We start from the raw sequence: 21,704 nt of genomic DNA, 5'->3' as shown, positions 1-21,704 counted from the left end.
AATAGCCTTTAATATTATGTCTGTCCAAGAAATCATCCAAGTCATTCTTAAAGGCATTAACTGAATCAGCCATCACAACATCACCCGGCAGTGCATTCCACAATCTCACTGTCCTCACTGTAAAGAAACACCTACGTTGCTTCAAATGAAAGTTCTTTTCTTCTAGTCTAAAGGGGTGGCCTCTGGTACGGTGATCCTCTTTATGGTTAAAAAGGTCCTCTGCTATTTGTCTATAATGTCCTCTAATGTACTTGTGTAAGTCCTCTCGCAAGCACCTTTTTTCCAGAGAAAACAACCCCAACCTTGACAGTCTACCCTCATAATTTAAGTCTTCCATCCCTCTAACCAGTTTAGTTGCACATCTCTGCACTCTGTCCAGCTCATTTATATCCCTCTTAAGCACTGCATACTCCAGATGAGGCCTCACCAGAGACCTATAAAGAGGCATAATTATGTTTTCATCCCTTGAGTTAATGCCCTTTTTTATGCAAGACAGAACTTTATTTGCTTTAGTAGCCACAGAATGACACTGCCCAGAATTAGACAACTTGTTATCTACAAAAACCCCAAGATCTTTCTCATTTAAGAACACTCCCAACACACTGTATAACTTGCATTTATATTATTTTTGCCAAAGTGCATAACCTTGCATTTATCAATATTGAACCTCATTTTTCAGTTTGCTGCGCAAATCACTCTAAAAAGTGGCAGCATCCTACACGGAACCTATAGTTCTGCAAATTTAGTATCATCTGCAAAAATAGAAACAGTACTTTCAATGCCCACCTCCAGGTCATTAATAAACAAGTTGAAAAGCAAGGGACCTAGTACAGAGCCCTGCGGTACTCCACTAATAACACCGGTCGGATTAGAAAATGTTCCATTAACCACCACTCTTTATAGTCTTTATTTTAGTGTTTGTCTCAGTTTTAATCAGTTCCCTTCCTAAAACTGCCTTCAGTTCCTCTGTTTAACAGATGAGAGTTACAGAGGAAGTGTCTTGGGGCAGCTCAGTATGTGCGAGGGGTGCAAGGTGAGAAAAGGAAACGGGCCAAACCATGTTATATATGGGTGAGTATATCTGCACACATGTAACTGAAAAGTGAGCCACTAATAACCTTACATGAACTAAACCTGTACAAACTGCGGAGGGGTGTGGGAAGGAAACCTTGCATTTTTGGAACAAGTTCTTTATTTTATGAACTAACTGTCATTCAGATGTTTCCAGGAGAATTACAAAGCAATTGTGCAGGACACTGATCCTGCGGTATAGCTGTGACCAAGCGAGGCTGCCTGTGCATGAGAGAGAGAACAGAGTAGAAGTGTTCCCTTGGGCAGCTGTGACATCCACTCTTTTTTTCCCAAGGCAACGCTGGCTGTACAGAGCATGTGTAAGGAGCTGCCAGCAGTTGGAGACTTTTGGCAATGAGAGAGAGAAAGAGGAGGGAGGGTAAGGAGGGGTGGTGGCAACAAGCATCAGACAGAATCTTGACTAAAGTAGTGAGTAAAGTGTTTCGACTATGGAATGACGCACATTGTGCCTTGAAGCAGAAATGCGGAAGAATTAAAGGCCTCTCACAAGGGTCAACATCTCCCTGTGACAAACAAGCAGCAGAGAACACAGCAGAAAGCCATGCATTTGTGGGGAAGTGCTTTTGTGTCACCCTCTCTGTTTTTTTGCTCTGTGAGCGGTTAAAGCTGAAGTGGCTCGTTTAGAGCGATAGCAGCCAGGAAAATCAGAAGAAACATTGGCAGATCTTCACCGTGTTGTTTGGATGCTGAGAGATCTCAAGAAAGGGAATGAGTCCACCCTTGAGTGAGCTGTTGCTTCTCACGTTTGTTTTAAGCATTTCTCCTGGTAAATATTACTTAAACAGCTGATGTTTTGCTCCAGACTGCCTGAGGATATGAGCCTGCATGTCTCTTATCTCGCTTTACAACACAACCACTTTCCTGCCACAGAGCCTCTCACTCTCTCCTGACAGCAGATGATAATTAGTATATGCAGGATTTTCTCTGAGCCTCTGGACTTGGCATTTTGCACCTGGGACCCTCTGATAGGGGTGTAAAAATAGGGGGCTGCAGAAAGAGCTTTCTCGTAACTGAGGACAAGGCAATTCATCATAAAAGTGCAACCTTCAAATTGAGCTGGGATGCTTTAAGCACCGAGAAGTTTCAGGGGTTTGGTTGCATACATGTCATTATCCACAGGAGCTGATTATGTCCAGTGATCGATTCGACAACACAACAGTGAAGGATGCTGGATTAAAAGATCTGTTTCTGGTAAAAGGTATTCAAGTTCGTGTGTGTGTCATTCTAATGTCGTCAGTTTGTGCCTACAACTGTGCTGTCCATTGTCTGTATGGTGATTGTCTTTTGTAGTTTAAAGAAGCAGAACTGCCCTTTCATATGTGCTGTCAGCTCAGATCAGAAAGGAAACGAATAAATGTTTCTTTATGGGAAAGCTCAATGTTCTGTGCTGGCTGCCAGAAACTTCCCTTGCTGCAGATTTCATAGACATCCCCCCCTTGCTTCGCTGTTGGGGTAAAGTGGCCATTTTTGTTCAATACCACTTATAAATGCAGTTTATGAACAAAAAACCTCCTTTAAGCTCCTTTAATTCTGAGTTTCTACTAAAACCAGTATGTGAATAAGAATATAGCTCTGGGGCATAAAGAACAAACTATCGGGATTAAACATGGGGCTTGTGAGTCATGAAGCAGAGACAGATTTTAATTAGAGGGTTAAATATGATCTACATGTGAACTCTCTCCGCTGGTCCCATTTGTAGAGCACAATGCTCCCCTTATGTACTTTGGCTTGGAAGCAACACTCATGTGGCCTAGATCAGAAATTGCTTTGGACTTGTTTCCGGTACCTCAGGTAATGCTGACGATACTGTTGGCGATAGTTCCTGACATTACCGATTCTACTGGAGTGAATGAGAAATGATATAAGCCACTCCAGAGGAGATTAATTAGTATTGTTTTGCTCAAACATTGCAGACGTGTTGGCTGCAGAACGAGTGCTTGGCATCTGAGAGCTTCATTGTACTTGTGGGTCATTGTACTTGTGGAGTATTCTTAAGTGCATCTAGTCTCATATTAACCACTTCAAGTTACTTGATGCCCATCTTGTTTCCCAAACCAACAAAATATCTCTTGAAGAGGAGTTTGTATAGAAAGTTTCCTATAACTCGTACCCTCACTTCCTTCTGGCCAACCCCTCCCCCCCTGCAACCCCCACTCATTTGACAGCACTTTTATTAATCAACTGTAATTGAGTGCTGCTGAGAACTTTGGTCTTGCTGCTTTTATTACGCATTGTCGCTCATTCTTTCTCAGGGTGTGGTTTGGATGAGAGTTTATCAAAAATATTCCCATACTTCAATGTAATGGAACGCTTTGATGTTTTAATGGTAATTCAGAGAACGGATACGATAGCCTCTTCACAGAATCCTCCCCCAAGCCCCAGAAGAAGCAAGTGCTTTTGGCAGTGCTAGTGCCATTTTGTCCATGTGAACTCTGCGTTCTAGGAAAGACTGAGTGCACTGTACTTTTTTTTGTATGTCTGCCCAGAGTTAACTGATAAGAGAAGTCACATGCCAGTATTGGGGGTGTTTTTGGTTTATTTGTTCCTCTGGCTCCTTTAACTGTGTCTCTTTCAGAATATATTAAACAGCTAAAGCTAATTGTACATACAGTATGCCCTGTAGCTTGGGTATATTGATTTAATGTATGGCTTGTAAGCTTGAACTCATGTTAGATATTTCCTGCACTGTAGGTAAGAATAGTTGTCTGCTATCTTAATAAATCCAACATTATTGCATAAGCTAAAAGCAGGGCTTGACCTGGGGGTTTCTTATTATAGGGATAACAAGTGATTAATCGCACCGAATGAAACTTGTTGCTTATAAGCGGGTGCCGGACCACTACTTCTAGCTTGACCAGCTGTTGTCGAATTGCAGCCTCCAGGAACAGCAGACAAAATATAATGGGAGTAATTATCACAACAACATCTTTTAGGCAAACTGTTCTACTGACCATGCATGATTCTGCATAAATAATATACAAAGTGAAAGCTTGAACTTGTACTGATACAGTGCTGTTACACTCCCCACCCACATCCCCACTGTATGCCAGTAATTTTTATGCTGATAATTAAATAGTCTCGGAATGGAGGTAATTTTCTGTAGTGACAAAATTGCAAGCGTGGGCCTTTTAGGTGATTTCATGTTCTCTTCTGGAAGTATTTTAGCTGTAAACTCGAAAATACATGCCATTTCTCAGTAGTTCTATCACAGAACCGAAGGACTCTTGCTTCTGTTAGATGCTCCATTAATCTACAGTTCCTGCATGGGCCGGTGCCAGTTTGCAGGTTTGAATGACATGACCCACATCTATATCTACACAACTGTCAATCATGGAACACGTTTGACTCTCCCCACATATTTACAGCGAGTTACTTGGAAACATTTGTTATAACTATTTGTTCTCAACATGTTTTGTTATTAAGTAGCTTCATAAAAGCTTCATACAAGCATAGCCATCATTACTTCTTACATTCATTGTCCTCATTGCTGGAACCAAAATAGTTTTTTTAATCAATATGTTGACAGACATGACCATATTACTATTATAGTCAGGATGAGCTAAAAATCCAAGATACAAATTTGACCATTGAGATATCTTAACCATCTCCCTACTTTTTTTTTCCTTTTGGTTGCATATTTTGGCCACACTCTTAAATGACTATACTGGTTGGAACCAACAGACTGCTAAAACAATTTCCAAAAGAGGCTAGTGCCTAAATTGGGCTAATGACTAGTGATTTGCCTGACATGGCACTGATGCAGTTAAACTCTTTACATTGTCCAAAAGTTATGAGCCTCAAGCCCTGTATGTTGGATTTTTCATTAAACAGCATTTTTGTACTTCTATTGTAAAGGATTATTTTTGAGTTCATGGGGCCCTCTTGGGATATAATCCATAAAATCCTTTGTTTATGCATTATCTCCATGCTCGGGGTGATTCTGGCTATATTGCTGGTAAAGCCAGTTTTTCTTCTGCCGAACACACTCCTCCCGGCACTCAACTTTTTAGGCACTGAAGGGGGTCCAGGGGGGTCCAAGTTGCTAGTGCAGAGAGCTCTGTTGTGCTGCACTAGAAGAGCCAAATTTCCAGTTTGAAAACTTGAAATTCAGCGTTTAAAATTACCAGAAGTGGCTTTTTGACGTTGCTGGTAACTTATGGGTTCACTGCTGTCTGAGGTGAGTTTCTTAAAGGGGTTGTTCACCTTTGAGTTAACTTTTAGTATGATGTAGACAGTGATTTGCAATTGGTTTTCAATTTTTATTATTTGTGGTTTTTGAGTTATTTAGCTTTTTATTCAGCAGCTCTCCAGTTTTTAAGATCAGCAATCTGGTTGCTAGGGTCCAAATTACCCTAGCAACCATGCACTGATTTGAATAAAACTAGAACATGAATAGGAGAGGCCTGCATAGAAAGGTGAGTAATAAAAAGTTGCAATAACAATAAAGTTTGTAGTCTTGCAGAGCATTTGTTTTTAGATGGGGTCAGTGACCCTCATTTGAAAGCCGAGAAGAGTCAGAAGAAAAAGGCAACAATTAAAAAACTTAAAAAAATAATAATGAAGACCAATTGAAAAGTTGCTTAGAATTTGCCATACTATAACATACTAAAAGTTAAAGGAAAACTATACCCCCCAAACTATGTAGGGCTCTATAAAAATATATTGCATAAAGCAGCTCATATGTAAAACCCTGCTTCATGTAAATAAAGTATTTTCATAATAATATACTTTTCTAGTAGTAGTATGTGCCATTGGGTAATCATAAATAGAAAATTGCCATTTTAAAAAATAAGGCCCGCCCCCTGGGATTGTAAGATTCACTGTGCACACAAACAAACCAAACAAACCATACTTCATAGGTCACATGAGCCAATTAATAGACAGAGTTGCTTCCACACTACTTCCTGTTACAGAGTTGCAGTATTTCTGATCAGGTGATCTCTGAGGCAGCACACAGACCATCACAAAATGGGGGTTCAAGGCAAGAGATGTAAAAAAGCAATATTTACTTAAATATATATTCCAGTTTGGTAAGATTCATTAATATGCCACTTAATTTGATATAAACTATCCAGGGCCGGATTTACGTAGCGGGCGCCCCTAGGCCCACTGCTGTTCATCGCCCTTGTCCCCTCCTCTTTATTCGTGCAAATTTTCATCATCTGGACTGAAGCAATGGGAATTGGCGCATAGGAATTTAAAAAATGATGAATTAAAAAATGATCTCCAGCGCATCGCCAGTGTTTTTAAACCAATGTGGGTGTGGTTGGGCAGCATGCCGCCCCCCTAAAATCCTGCCACCCTAGGCCCAGCCCTAGGTGGCCTTTCCACAAATCCGGGCCTGAAACTATCTGTTGCTTAAGTATTCATTTTGGGTGTATAGTTTTCCTTTAACTTGAAGGTGAACCACCCCTTTAACTCACCTCATTGGAGCAGGGCCCCTGTCCATGCCACCTACAGTAGTTGATTTAACAAAAATGCTCTTATGGTTCAAGGCCAGAGAAATCTTCTCAGCTTCAAGATAGCTGTCACATATATTCTCTCTTATCTATAGAGAATCAATCACAGATACTCTATTAGGTCCACTGTCCATCTCTTTCCTTAGCATCCAATCTCTCTCCATTTCTAAGTACATAGGAGCCCAAGCAGGCAGCTCAAGTCATCTCCAAAAGTATGTGTATAGGGTGCTGTGAGCTGTGACACATTATTTATAAAATATCATATTGTGCTCACATCTGTAGTAAATTAAGGATTTATAATAGCTATTATTATGCAGTGAAACCATATTTAGACTGCAGGTTGATACACACGCAAGTGAGGAGCAAAGCATTTGACAACAGGTGCAATATATGACTCTACAAAGAAGGCCTGTGAGGCAATTTGGGCCTCACCAAACTAGACGCCAAGTTCCATGTATCCTGTACTCCCTTTCAAGCATTTATTAAAGGAACAGTTTGGTGTAAAAATAAAAAATGGGTAAATAGGCTGTGCAAAATAAATAAAGTTTCTCATATAGTTCATTAGCCAAAAATGTAATGTATAAAGGCTGGAGTGACTGGATGTCTAACATAATAGCTAGAACTCTTCTTCCTGCTTTTCAGCTCTCTAACTCTGAGTTAGTCAGCAATTTAAAAGGGGCCACATGAGACATAACTGTTCAGTGAGTTTGCAATTGATCCTTAGCATACTGGTTGATTCAAAAGCAAACAGTTATGACCCATGTGACCCCCCTCAAGTCTCTGATTGGTTACTGCCTGGTAACCAATCAGTGGAAACCAAGAGAGCTGCAAAGCAGGAAGTAGTGTTCTGGCTATTATGTTAGACATCCAGTCACTCCAGGCTTTATACAATACATTTTCGGGTAATGAAATATATTATAAACATTTTTTATTTTGCACAGCCTATCAATTTACCCAGTTATTATTTTTATATTGAACAATTCCTTTAAAGTCATTTGTGCATTCAAGCTGAGGCATAAAGTTAGCAGGATGTAACATGTACTAATTGCATTCTGTGGTGCCACAAGGTAAAAGACTGTAGAAACTGTATAAGTGTTTGCAATGTACATGTCAATAGCCATTGTTATCTTCTTCTGTCCCATTTAGTGAAAAGTAACTTCTTTCTACAATGTAGAACAGGTTCTCAATTTTGTAGGTGTCTTTTTCCCTTTAAGATTGTTTTTTTTGAAGTTCAAGTTAATGCCCTCAGATAGAGTAGACACGTTTTATTGCCTATTTTTTTTTTTAAGTTTTGATTTTTGATTTTCAAGGGAAGGGGTAGGGGAGTACCTACGACAACTTGCTTCACAAATATTGGTAACAGTTAACACTTGGAGTTTCTTTTGCACATTCAATAAAAATTAGTCTGCAGTACTTGCTATACCAAATTACAATCCTACATATCACCTTGCATATAGTCAAAATACTGTGCCGTTAGTGTTTGTCTGGTCTGTTTAGCTAGGATAAACCTTAGGATCCTGGGAGCACAAGTGGATTGAGATCTAGCCATGGGTCCCATATCTTTTCGATTTTTCCAGGGCAGCCTAGCTAGGTAGGTAAGCTTGATGGATGGGAGGGCTTTGTTAATTAGTTTGACCCATTGGGCTACTGTGGGAGATTATTGCCTATCCAATCCTTAATTACCAGTTTCTTGGCATAATACATGGTTGTTCTCATGATCGATCCGGTCCGGTTTAGGGGTAATAATTTTTCTACAAGTCCAAGTAAACAGACCTCGGGGGGAGCACACCTGTGGGAGTGACAAATTATCTGCCAAGTATCTCATCACCCTTTGCCAGAACCTCTCTATTGGAGGGCATTGCCACGCCAAATGTAGGAGATACTCCTCAGGTTGTTGGCATCTTGGGCACCTAGCCTCAGATTTTCGGCCCATTTTCTGAAGTTTTATGGGGGTAATAAATAATTGATGAATTTATATTGGATATGTTTATCTCGTAGGGGAAATCAGGTCACAGTAGAGGACCTCGTGGCTTCATCCCATTGCTCCTCGCTCAGGGCTGGTAGCAGCTGAGGGCCAACACCTTTTGGCTTTATTGAAGGGAGGGGGGCCACACTCATGAGTGCATGATACAATCTAGATATCAGTTTTGGGTGATCAGGGTTATGGAGAATAAGATTAACTGGAGGGATAGTATATGAAACCTCTAGGGAAGAAAACTGTGCATGAAATGCATGACGAAGTTGAAAATACAGAAACAGGTGTGGGTTCGGCTTATTCAGTTTTGTCTTTAGTTGCTGGTGTGAGGGAAATACCTGGTCTATTAAGATGTCCCCTAGAGATTTTAGGCGTAATCGGGGTCAGTATGCAAAATCCTGCAGAGATTTCAAATGGTGCAGATTAGAGTTTCTCCAAAGTGGTAAGTGAGGGAAGAGTATTGGCGGCTTGTGCCCTGAGTATTAGGGATGTAGCGAACTGCCGATTTGGTGTTCGCGAACGGCGTTCGCGAACACCGGCAAAAAATGCGAACGTTCGCGAACAGTTCGCGAACTTCGAACACCCGCTAAAATCGTTCGATTCGAACGATCGAAGGATTTTAATCGTTCGATCGAAGGATTTTCATTCGAATCGAACGATCGAAGCCATTCGATCGAATGCTTTTCATTCGATCGAATGCTTACAATCGTTCGAACGAATGGAAATCGTTCGATTTTTAGCGGTCGAAGGAATTCGAATGGTCGAATGGTCGAACGATCGAACGCGAACTCAAAATGCGAACGTTCCCAAACGTTCGCGAACATTCGGCGGATGCGAACAGTCGAAGTTCGCGCGAACTAGTTCGCGGGCGAACAGTTCGCTACATCCCTACTGAGTATAACCATGCTACCTTCCAGGCTCTGAATGGGGTAGATATTGTTGATGGGTAGCTGCTATGGTCTGCTAATTGTCTATATGGCAGATTCCTGATTGCCTCTAAAGAACCCAGTCGTGTGGCCAGAAGTATGAGACCAGGATCGTCTATATCACTGTGGAACCAGCTGTGTATGTGGTAAATTTAAGTGGCCAGGAAGTATAGGCGCATGTGGGGTAAAGCTAAACCACCTTTGTCCAGTGGGGTTGTGAGAGAGGTCCAAGCTATGCGTGGAGATTTGTTTGCCCACAAAAAGGGGAGTAGGACTGCATTTGCTTTTCGAAAAAAAGAGGGGTCTCCGGGATCCATATAGGAGAGTTGTGTAGCGTGTTTAGCCGTTTGGGCAGATAAAACATTTTATACAGGTTAATTCTACCCCACAGAGTAATAGGTAGTTTGGATCAAACATTGGTTGTATTGCCTCTTCTTTTAACGTGACATACCTTTGTGAGTTTCTCTTCTATCCCAGTAATACAGAGTACCGTAATATATCTTGTCTAATGCTTCTATAATGTTCTCTTAATTGAAAAGAATGCTCATGGGTATGGATGTTTGATCTGGGTTTGTTCTGAGGTAAAACCAGCATCTCCATTTACTAATATCATAGATATGCTGATAAAGAAGGTGCATTATGACATATGGCCACATATTTTACTAAGGAATTAAAGAAAAATAAAGTGAAACTGAATTGTACTTTTGTTCTCTGTGTAATCACTATGACCTTCGTTGCTCTTTTGTTTATTCTAATGTTCTAGTAAGATCTGGCAGAATATTGTGATGTTGCCTCACACTGATTCTATTGCTGGTTCTTTATTCATAGAAATTTACAAAAAGTTAATCTTTAATACTTCCATGAACCTTTTGTTTTTTTGGCAATCATGTCTTTTTTATGTCTGGGATTTTTTGATGGTTTGTATAAAGTACCAGGGCTTAAAATAACCAAAGAAAATAGGACAGTAGCTAATAACTACTACAATAACAAACAATTGCTACTGATCTCTATGGGGCAAGTATTTGCTCCATTGTGGTCAATATGGCAGCACAGTGGTTTACACAGCAGTTTTGTAGTGTCTTTGGATTACTTCTCACTAGGGCATTATATGAATGGAGTATGTTTGTTCTTCCCATGATTGTATTGATGTTTTCATGGTACTGTGGTCCTCTACTGTTGTGCACCTTTGTGTAAAGATATACTGGTAGCTATTAAAGGTATGGGACCTTTTAACCAGAATGCTTGGGAATTGGGGTTTTCTGGATAACAGATCTTTCTGTAACATAAATAGTCATCCTGCAAGTCTGTTGGAAAATAATTGTAATATTAAATAAACCCAACTGGCTGGTTTTGCTTTCAATAAGGATTAATTATATTGTAGTTTGGATCAAATACAAGCTACTGCTCTATTATTACAGAGAAAAAGGAAATCATTTTTGATTTTTGGGTCTGTGGGAGATGGCGTTCCAGTAATTCAGAGCTTTCTGAATGATTTTTCATGGATTTGGTCTTAGGGAGTTCATATTTATTTATTCTGGAAATAGAAAGAGGGACAAAAAGCTTTTTTTGTGGCCACACCCCCTAATTATCATGTTCATTTTACAAAATTTGGCAGGTTATGAAAGTTTGAAAACATTTCTGTGGTTTTTATGTGTTATTACAGTTTTACTAATGAAGCAGAGGAATGGTGTCTCCCATGCAGGTGTTAGTGGGTCTCCTAAATTGTTGGGGGATCTGTGGAGGTTGGTTTATGTCTCTGTGTGGGATTCTGTGCGATTAATTGTTATCTTACATTTCTATTACTTACTGTGTAACCAGAATTTATATTTTGAGGAAATAATTATGATAGTCCTGTATGCTTAGTGCTTTAATCAGCACAAGGAACTGGAGCTACTTTATTGGTCTAATAAAGTTTCCTTTTAAAGACTTTGGTTCTGTCTGTAGGAACAGTTGGAAAGCGTATCTGATTTAATCTACAACGACAAATGTAAAATGTACTGTCCTTGCTAACATTTGAGGCACTAGAGAAATTGCTCCTTTGCTGACAGGCAGAAAAAGATAGAATCATTTCTACTACCTACTTGTTACGATACATTCCGTCCATTTTCATTCTGGATGTAAGAAAGTAGTCAGAAAGGATTGCAACTGTACAGAGAATTTGAGTGACAAGTTGAGCCAAGATGAAGATGCAGATAACTCCATTATATGATTCCAGCACTGCATTTGGCAGCATTAACTGTGCAGAAGGTGACAGAGTCTGTATTTCAGCTTATCTGGGAAATGTCCTTCTCCGAGCTTGAGGTTACATGACAATCTAAAAGGGAAGATATACCAAGTTAATTAGAAAAGGTTTATCTGCTATCTAGTTTCCTTAAATAGACAGTCACGGTCGGACTGGAGCATTTGGGGCCCACCAGGGCTGTGACATGAAGGGTCCTCCTGGCAGTCACTGGGGGCCCCCATCCAACTTCTAAAGTCTTGCCCTTGCAGCACGTATTCCAATACTGTTGCGCTGCATGAAAGCTGACACACCGTGGCACGAGATCTTTTCTTTAAAAAAGATTCTTTAGGATGGCAGGAGGCAGCTGATCAAGAGAGCAGGTCTGGGCTGATGGGGGCCATGAGGGTCGGGGCCTATTGTAGACCCTGTAGACAGTAAAATTGAGTATATACTGTCCTTCTGTTTCTGTATAGACCATTCCATCTATACATGTATTTTAAATCATTTGAATTGGAGCTGCCATATTTCTTGGCTAGACTGAGATAGGCTTTAATAGCACAAGTAACATTTTGTTATTATTGAATTTCTTTATTTGACTATGGAGTCTGCTTCTACCAATGTATGTGTGTGTGTATATATATATATATATATATATACACATATATATATACAGTATATACAGCTGTTTCGAAAAACAATCTCTGTGCACACAACATGCAACATTATGGGGGGGGGTTATTTATCAAAGGTCGAATTGTAGAGCTCTGTGAGTTTTTTTTAAACCTCGAATGAACTCACAATTCGAGTTTCTAATTTAAGAAAAAACTTGAATGGAAAAAATTTGAATCAGCGAAATAACCACCAGAAAACTCAAATTGATCGAGTTTTCTGGGGAAAAAAACTTGAATTCTTTGAATTGACAACGTTTTCGAGCGAAACTACCCTGGAAAAAACTTTAATGTCATATTAGGCTATTACCATCTTCAAATGGTTCAAGGGACCTCTGCCATTGACTTCTACATGAACTCCACAGGTTTTACATGGTGTATTTTCGGATTCAAGCTATTTCCAGGGTAGGGGTATAACAAATCTCGAAAAATCAGAGGATTTTTTTTAACCCGAAAAATCGATTTTTGATTTAAAAATAAACTCAATTTTTTTGTGGAAAACACAACTCGACCCTTAATAAATCTTCCCCTATGATATCAATGTGAACTCATATCTGTTTAAGTAATAGCCAACTGTAAGCTATAATTTTATAATGTTTCAAATAAATGTACAGGTATGGGACCCTCTAATCCAGAATGCTTGGGACCTGGGGATTTCCAGATAAGGGATCTTTCTGTAATTTGGATCTCCATACCTTAAGTCTGCTAGAAAAAACATTAACTAATTACAATATTATTGTTGTGCCCCAAATAAAGATTAATTACATCTTACTTTTGAAGTATGAGGTGCTGTTGTATTATTACAGAGAAAAAGCATTTTTATAAATTTTAATTATTTCATTAAAATTGAGTCTAGTGGAGATGGCAATGCCATAATTCTTAGCTTTCTGGATAATGGTTTTCCGAATAACTGTACCTGTATTATGAACACTTTATATTCTATTTCTTGCAAAAAATATCTTACATAAATAGTGAGGCTTTAGTATCAGGGGGCTGAAGTGTGCAGTTTTTGTGCAAATTACCATTTCACCCCCAATAAAAAGAAGAAGTGGGATGCCACAGTTATATGCTCAAATGTATGCCTAATGTAAATCTGGGGGAAAAGTCTATAGGGGAATGAAGAATGAAGTGCAAGTGCGCCCCTTAGTGCTCATTTAGGGAGCATTTCTTCTATGGGCCTGGCTGCTCTCTTCAACTTGAATGAAAAATCTGATACAAGGGTTTAAATGTTCCCTAAGTTAGGGGGCAGGATGAAAATGACCATGTGCCCCCTTCTGCTCCCCCTATAAACCCTGCAGCATGTCTTTGTGGTCCAACACTGCAGCAATTTTTTAAAGCAGCAGAAGGCAGTGTGCACAGAATGAAAAATAAAACAATTATTCTTTGCAATTTACAAAGTATCTTACTGCTTACTACTTACTCACCTAGTGCGCGCAATAAGTACAAAGTTTTACAGCACTTTATTCACAGCATGCAAAAAGCACAGGGTGTGCTAGCGACCAGCCAAATGAATGCAAAGGTTAGGACCTCAAGGGACGCATAAATAAAGCATAATCATAAAAATAATGAAATATAATTCTTGAAACTACCTAGCAAGCAGATATCTTGGGATATCACCACTAAATAATATATTTCACTGTCAGTAGTCTTAATGTATAAACAGTAGCAAGTAGCAGTGTTTGGTGCTTTTTATGAAAGGGGTTCTGATACAGAGGTGAGGGATGCACTCATTAAGTGCTTATTGTAGTTATCCAAGATTCAAAGACAGCATGGATGTTTTCTTAATTAAGAAAAATATGAGTAACTGCATTTACAGTAACTTTGTCTCATTGTCTGTAAAACTATCTAGCAAAATGGGCAGGCTCACATTCTTGCTTGTCAATGACTTCGTTGCATACACCTTTCACATTTCTTTTCAATGAAATTAAGCTGCAGGCTCCGTGGCTGGCAGCTAGTGGAAGTGTTTTCCAATTGGGCTCATACTTCATTTGACTGCCCCTGCTCTTCTAAGGACATGCCTAAGAAGCCAAAAGCCCTTCCTTGTGTATGGCAGGCCCTTCCAGTGACATTTCAGTGGTATGCAGAATTAAATAAGAAAAAGTGTTTTGACTGCTGCTTGGGCTGGCAATTTGAAAACTCTTACAAGGGGCTGCCATAGACCAGTGCTTTATATTCACCCTGTGTGGGCCTGTTTGGGCTTTTGTGTAGTTGAAATGCAGAGCCTATTGGGAGTGCCTCTCCAGCAGGGGAAGAATGCTAAGCATGATCAGTAGGGTTAATTGCACTCAAATAGCTAAAAATAGCTGAAACTGCTCTCCAAATATTAAAAAATATGTGCTTTTTAACAAAATACAAATAACTGCCTTCCAGATATTAAAAAAAAAACATGTACTTTTGAACAAAATATAGCGTTTCTAGCATTATTATATTTTAGACTTTAGTTTCCCTTTAATTACAGAATGGGTTTTAAAGTTAGGAAATGATTTGAATGATGCAGAGGAGAGATTAAGTACAGCTAGAGGGCAGCATGCGGAACATATCTATTATAAGAAGTCATCCCAGAATCTCATGTATAAGCATACGGCTACAAATAAATAGGAAAATCTAATCCATATACAGAGATTTTCTGATAAGGGAATCTCATACTTTAAGTCTACTAAAAATAATTGAACCATAAATTAGACCCAATAGGATTGTTCTGCCTCCAATAAGAATTCATTATATCTTAGCTGGTATTAAGTACAAATTACTGTTTTATTAATCATTTTAAAATGGCCTTCCCGTAATTCTGAGCTTTCTGGATAACAGGTTTCCGGATAAGGGATCCCATACCTGTACAACAGACATGGTTTTTGCATCTCTCATGATTCTACATGTAATATAAAGCACTAAAGACAAGTTTCAAAGAAGAAAAGGAGATACGATAGAGGAATGTTACAAAAGATGTATCGATTGAGATGCTGTAACGATACCTGGTGGTCTAGTGGGGCGGCAGGGACTTTTGCTACATAGGTTTTACAGACAATGAGACAAAGGTAAATGCAGTTACTCATATTGCTCTTAAGAAACTATTGACTTAATTAAGAAAAGATCCATACTATCTTTAAATCTTGAATAACTACAATAAGTTTCTAGCCTGTTCAAATGTATATTTATATATATATTGACAGAGAAAAAGCCTAGCCCAGACAGTCATATTGAATTCTACTGCATTATGACTTCATGTATTAATTATACTGTAGGAAATGGTGTGTCTGGATACAGTGAATATGAAAGGGGTTTCTATGCATTTTAATGTATTTATGTTATAATCTAATGTCCTTCCCTACATTGAGTAGGGCAATAGGGCACACGTGCACATAGCAGATAACATATAAGCTGTACAGTACAGTTGATTTAGTACTTACCAAGGTGATAAATGCCAAATGTCATCAAAGCCACTACGGAGTGAAGACCTTTCTCCTATAAAATGGGAGTTTGTTGGTAAAAAAGGTTTATTTGTAGGTGTTGGTTGGACAGATATAAAACTTTTTAATGATACAAATCCTTTAATGGCAGGTGATTTGTACATGACAGTGACAGAGAGAAATACGGGGAAACAAAATGCACAGTGGGCAAAAATCATTTCACTTTGCACCTTGTTCTCCTTAGCCTGAACACATTTCATTACAAGAAATCACATTCCACCTTTATTGCCATTTAGATTTGGCTAAGTTAAAAAGGCAAAGGGATAAAATACAGGGGATAGTCGATGGCACACGTGAGAAATCTGCGCCACAGGTGACTGACAAATTGCATGAAATACCTTTGCACCAGGATCAATGCAGGTTAAACACATTATTTAGGTAATCATATAAATGTCCTTCCATGGAAATCTAATTGATGTGTTTTACCAGCTTCATGATTTTTGACCCGTGGGTAGAGCAAATATCCTATGCTTTCATCCTAAAGGAAAGCCAGATTCACTGTGGAGTGTTAATCTGCAATAAAATAGGTACCCACTGACAATTTAATTGCTCATTTTCCTTCCTGTGCTCATTTTAGGGAAAAGTTACATAATGGGCGAAAAATCCACAACTGCACCACCATATTATTACCTTACCCAGGCAGCTCTTGGCAGATTTTCATTTACTACAAATGGGCTCAATGGACACCTGGGAAAGGTACATAAAATGGAGGCAGATTACTCCTGACAATCTGGGGTTAAACAGTACATTGTAGTATTCTAAGTAAAGAATTTCCTAATAATATATCCCATACCTGTATGACCAAACTAATATTTTTATGTAGGTCCAGGATAAAATTGCAATTGCAAATGGATTTCCCACATTATCCTAATGTTGGAATGCTGTGCTAAAGTTTCCCATTAGTACAACTCATTTCCTATTAACCAAATATTTATTGTCTCAGATATGCATGAAAAAGCAAGGTTCTGTGTATACACTTGAAAAAAGGGATTATTTGTTAGTCTGAATACCTATTTAAAACATTTTTTTTCCTTGCAGCTGAACTGGAGTTTGTCCAGATCATCATCATAATTGTGGTAATAACAGTAATGGTGGTAGTGATTATCTGCCTTCTTAATCACTACAAACTCTCTTCGTGGTCCTTCATTAACCGGCAAAGCCAAAGTAGAAGACGGGAAGAAGTCTTGCAGCCGGTGAGTTGCTTACACTATTACTTATCATCTTCTAATTAAGGGCCACTGGAAACATCTGCAAATATACAAAGGGCATGGGGCGAACGGAGCGTAGGCTCTGCTGCTCTCAGTCGGTGTATTTTTTGCAGGCTGAGAGAATCCAACCAAACTGTAGGTGACACTGTACCGCATATAACGGCATGAGGCTGAAGGTCACTCCAGTATGGCTTCTAATATTGGTTTACATTTGCCAGTGTATAGACTGTAGACTAGATTGTATTCATGGCTATGCTGATCAGATGTATGTTTTAAAAAACATAAGTATAAAACAGAAACACGTAAAAGAGATTGCATAACCTCTGCAGTTTGAAATGGCATATGCATGCTGTATTATAATGTAAAAAAACTATAAAATAGGTGTTATTTTTGGCCTTTCCTGCTAAACTGTATGTACTATAGTATTGAAGGAGTGTAACTATGCCAGGGAAAGGTCTTTTATACCTATCATACAAGGAAAGGCTAAACAGTTCTTTCCTGTGCATCTTTTATAACTGAAAAGTGTGTGCAGTTTTTCAACAATTTTATGGGCTATAGTTATAAAGCTGTGTAGATACTTCATGATACCTTGACATACAATCATTACATGGCTGACTTACTAAGTGTCTCTAATACAGGTGGGGGAGGAGTGCTAGGAAGGAAAGGCTACAATTATATGGGATTCAGTGGGGTGGTGCTCCTTTTAGGAAAAAATACATAATGGGAAAAAAATAATATAGCACTGTGCCTTTATATTAATTTCCTTTCCCAGGTAGCCCTTGGTAGACTTAGAGACTAGTGATTTCTAACAACCCAGAAACTATAGCAAACATATAAGTAGTTAAACCCCTGGATAATAGTGACCATAATGTTATTACATTTATTGATATTTACTTTATTGTTATTGGTGCAAAAAGCAAATATACATTGGGCAACAAAGAAAACAATTTCAGAAAAACAAGATTCTGGCTCCTTAAAGGGGTTGTTCACCTTCCAAACACTTTTTTTCAGTTCTGTTGTTTTCAGATTGTTCCCCAGAAATAGACTTTTTTTTTTTAACTTTCCATTTTTTATTTTTCTTTTCAAAGTCTAAGTTTAATGTTTAATATTCCTGTCTCTGGTGTTTGTCTGGCAGCTCAGACTTTTACCATTTACATTTAGTTGATTTATTTCTCAGCAGCATCTCTGGAGTATTAGTAACTATTGTATCAATTCTAACAGCTGCCTGTAATGAAACCCAGGGATAAGAAATGCTTTAACTAAATGTATCAATTTAGAACAGTTAACAGGGTCAGCGACCCCCTCCCCTATTATGAAACCAAGTGAATTTGTTGGAAGGTGAACACTTCAGAGTATAGTTTTCAGACAAAAACAAAGAACACAGCTGAACATGGTTGTCATTTAAAACTATAATAACTCATTACTGTTCTCAATTTATTCCATTGATTGTAAGAGTGTTAAAGACCAGAAGAAAAGCACAATACAGAAGTAAAGAGCTTAATAGGAGCTACAAGTCAGAGGGGACAGAAGCTGTGTTTAAAGGGATATAAACACTATAACAAATGTTGTAAAAGAGTCATGTGGAAGGCAAAGATTAAGAAAGAGAAACAGCTTGTGGCAGAGGATAAGACTAACCCCAAAAGGTTTTTTAAAGTATATTAATAGTAAAAAGATGCAGGTTGGGAGCTGTGGCTCAAAAAAAAAAAAAGGAAAATAATGTGGTTATAAATGGTATAGAAAAGGCTAATCATTTCTTTTCTTAAATGTATCCAATTGAGCAGTCAGAGTTGGACAGTGGGGTTGTGGTAGATGTGTTCTATCTGGATTTTGCCAAATTGTTTGATCCCACAAATCACTACTTTCTAAACTAAGGGCTGTTGCAAATCATTGCTAAAGTCAGTGGTTTTTATGACACTTCCAAAAATCAACTCAAAACACCTCCCACATGTTCTTGGATTCAAAGAAAGATCATAAAACTATGTGGCATTTAAAATCCCCAAAATAAACATAGTGCACACAACTTTTACAGGCAAAGGCAAGTATTCAAGAACAATGCAATAAAACTAATCAAAGCAATAAAAAAAGCCATCGCACAGTGAGACAGCTGGTTAAAATCACAGTTTCACTAGTATCACTGTGCAATTGTAAAAATTGTTTACATAACAATCTAAAATCACCTTTTTTAGCCAATGCCTTGTACAATTCTCTGAATTAGTACAGAGTGATGTTTACTAGGCACAGCCATTCAATCCAATATCTTATACACTGATACCATGGCAGTTTTAAAGGGATTTCCTGGGGATTCTGAATGTGTGTCTAATAAACATGAACTGTTATTTTCACCTTCACATTTTCTAGAATGAATCTGCTAAGAACTAAGCTTGGTTGATGTGCACTTTGTATTAACAGGTAGTAAGGTGTACTTCATGTCTGTCTTCAATGGGCTTTTTTTGCCTACTTTTCAGTAATATCATAAAGGGATACTGTCATGGGAAAACATGTTTTTTTCAAAACGCTTCAGTTAATAGTGCTATTTCCGAAGACTTCTGCACTGAAATCCAATTCTCAAAAGAGCAAACAGATTTTTTTATATTCAATTTTGAAATCTGACATGGGGCTAGACATATTGTCAGTATCCCAGCTGCCCCAGTCATGTGACTTGTGCCTGCACTTTAGGATGGAACTACTTTCTGGCAGGCTGTTATTTCTCCTACTTAATGTAACTGAATCAGTCTCAGTGGGACTTTAACTATTAGGGCTAGTCCACACAACGACTATCTCCCCGAACTGCCTCAGCGTTTTTCCCCATAGGTTACAATGCAAAATCGCCTGCGCTAATGCCCGCGCGGTGATGCGTTTTCAATAGTCGCCCAAACCCCAAGGCAGTTCGGGGAGATAGTCACTCAAAAGACGAGGCGATTAGTCGCCAGGCGTCAAAATCTCCCCGAATCTCCTTGTGTGGCCTTACCCTTAAGTGTTGTTTTTAGATCTACCAGGTAGCGTTATCTTGTGTTAGGGAGCTGCTATCTGGTTACCTTCCATTGTTCTTTTGTTAGGCTGCTGGGGGGGAGGGAGGGGGCAATATCACTCCAATTTGCAGTACAGCAGTAAAGAGTGACTAAAGTTTATCAGAGCACAAGTCACATGACTGGGAGCAGCTGGGAAGCTGACAATACGTCTAGCCTTTTATCGGATTTCAAAATTGGATATAAAAAAGTCTGTTTGCTCTTTTGAAAAATGGATTTCAGTGCAGAATTCTGCTGGAGCAGCACTATTCACTGATGTGTTTTGAAAAAACATATTTTCCCATGACAGTATACCATTCTGGTATTCATAGTCAGTTCACTGCATCCCTAACTGTAGTGTATGCTTGCGAACTACATATTCTGTATACTGTATAAACAACCATTACTCAATGCACATCCATTACAACATTTGCAAATTAGCAGGGTAAGGTCATGTCCTTAAAATCATGTCATGAAAGATCTGACAGTATTTTCCAGTAGTTTTCATATGAGCTGAAATCCTACCCTGCAAGGCAATATTCATTATTTTTTGGTTGGTCCTGAGGTCCTAGGAATTCCCTTTATCTATTGAGCCCAACTAATCCACATGGATTTTCTGAGAATGCCCCTGTAGGCTTTGATAAGATCTCCAGAATGAGAAAGGAACACAGGGCATGTCTCATATTTACCTCAGCTTACCCAAAATATCTGCCTGTTACAACTTTTGTTGTCTTGTTTTGTTGTCTTGTTCTGACAGTATAATGAGGAATTGGCAATCTTCTCTTGACTGTGCACTTCCAGAGCTGCTCCTGGCACTGAGGTTCCATTTTGCTGCTCTGTGATGGGAGGCATGTGTCATACAGCTGAGGGAAGCTTAAGGCAAGGAATAGCTGCAAGAGCCAGTCAGCTTTCATTAGGGTGCTGAGGTGCTGTAGGGCTCCATTTCTTGTGGAAGGTCTTTCTGTCTTTTAGATTTTTTTCTCAAATACACCAGCCATTTCAGGACAAATCATTTTAATCATAGAATAAATATTTTAAATTTCTCCTAAATGTCTTATATTTGTGGATTAAAAACAATACTTTTTAATGTTATTCTTTGTTTTACTTTTTCTACTGTTAAATTATGTTACAGTATGTTACAATTAAACATACATGGGAAATGTCTTTCAATAACTACAGGTATGGTTGTTAATAGTGCAGGTATGCGATCTATTATCGAGAATGCTTGGGAATGCTTCCCGGATAAGGACGTTTTCCAAATTTGCATCTCCATACATTAAGTCTGCTATAATTTTTGCCACCAATATGGATTCATGCAGCTTAGTTACCACTAAGTACAAGATACTGTTTTATTATTACAGAGAAAAAGGAAATCTTCTATTTAAAAAAAAATCTATAAAAAAAATAGAATAATTAGATTAAAATTGAGTGTATGGGAGAAGGACTTCCTGTAGCTTTCTGGATAATGGGCTTTTTGGACAGGGTTGGAGTGGGGTGTGCGAGGCCAACTGGGGCGGATACCCTAGGGACCCCTCACACCCCCAGACCCTTCCCTCCCCCCATATGCGCACCTTATATTCATGCCGCGTTCGGGGGAGGGAGACCACCTGTGAGTGATGGCAGAGGTCAGTGGGAAGCTATGGTGGAGGCCAGGCAGGGATGGGGGCTGAGACGGTGGATCCC

The 21,704-nt window shown here is 38.9% G+C and overlaps 1 protein-coding gene across 3 annotated transcripts in view; it reads left to right on the top strand.

Moving 5' to 3' along the window:
• The window catches only part of ldlrad4.L (low density lipoprotein receptor class A domain containing 4 L homeolog), a 274,359-nt gene that overhangs the window by 231,682 nt on the left and 20,973 nt on the right, over positions 1-21,704 (top strand). Inside the window, exons 1-2 of one of the 3 annotated variants that reach the window (XM_018267860.2) lie at positions 1,132-2,290; positions 16,847-17,001. In XM_018267860.2, coding sequence (XP_018123349.1) covers positions 2,221-2,290; positions 16,847-17,001 — 225 coding nt within the window. In that variant the 5' untranslated portion in view covers positions 1,132-2,220. Of the gene's footprint in view, positions 1-1,131; positions 2,291-16,846; positions 17,002-21,704 lie in introns of those variants that run through there. The other 2 variants (XM_041566355.1, XM_041566354.1) reach the window with 2 other exon arrangements.

The sequence above is a fragment of the Xenopus laevis genome, chromosome 6L (genome assembly GCF_017654675.1).
Source record: "Xenopus laevis strain J_2021 chromosome 6L, Xenopus_laevis_v10.1, whole genome shotgun sequence".
Classification (NCBI taxonomy): Eukaryota; Metazoa; Chordata; class Amphibia; order Anura; family Pipidae; genus Xenopus; species Xenopus laevis.
Note: the sequence above shows the minus strand (reverse complement) of the source record. Positions and strands in the feature narration are given on the sequence as shown.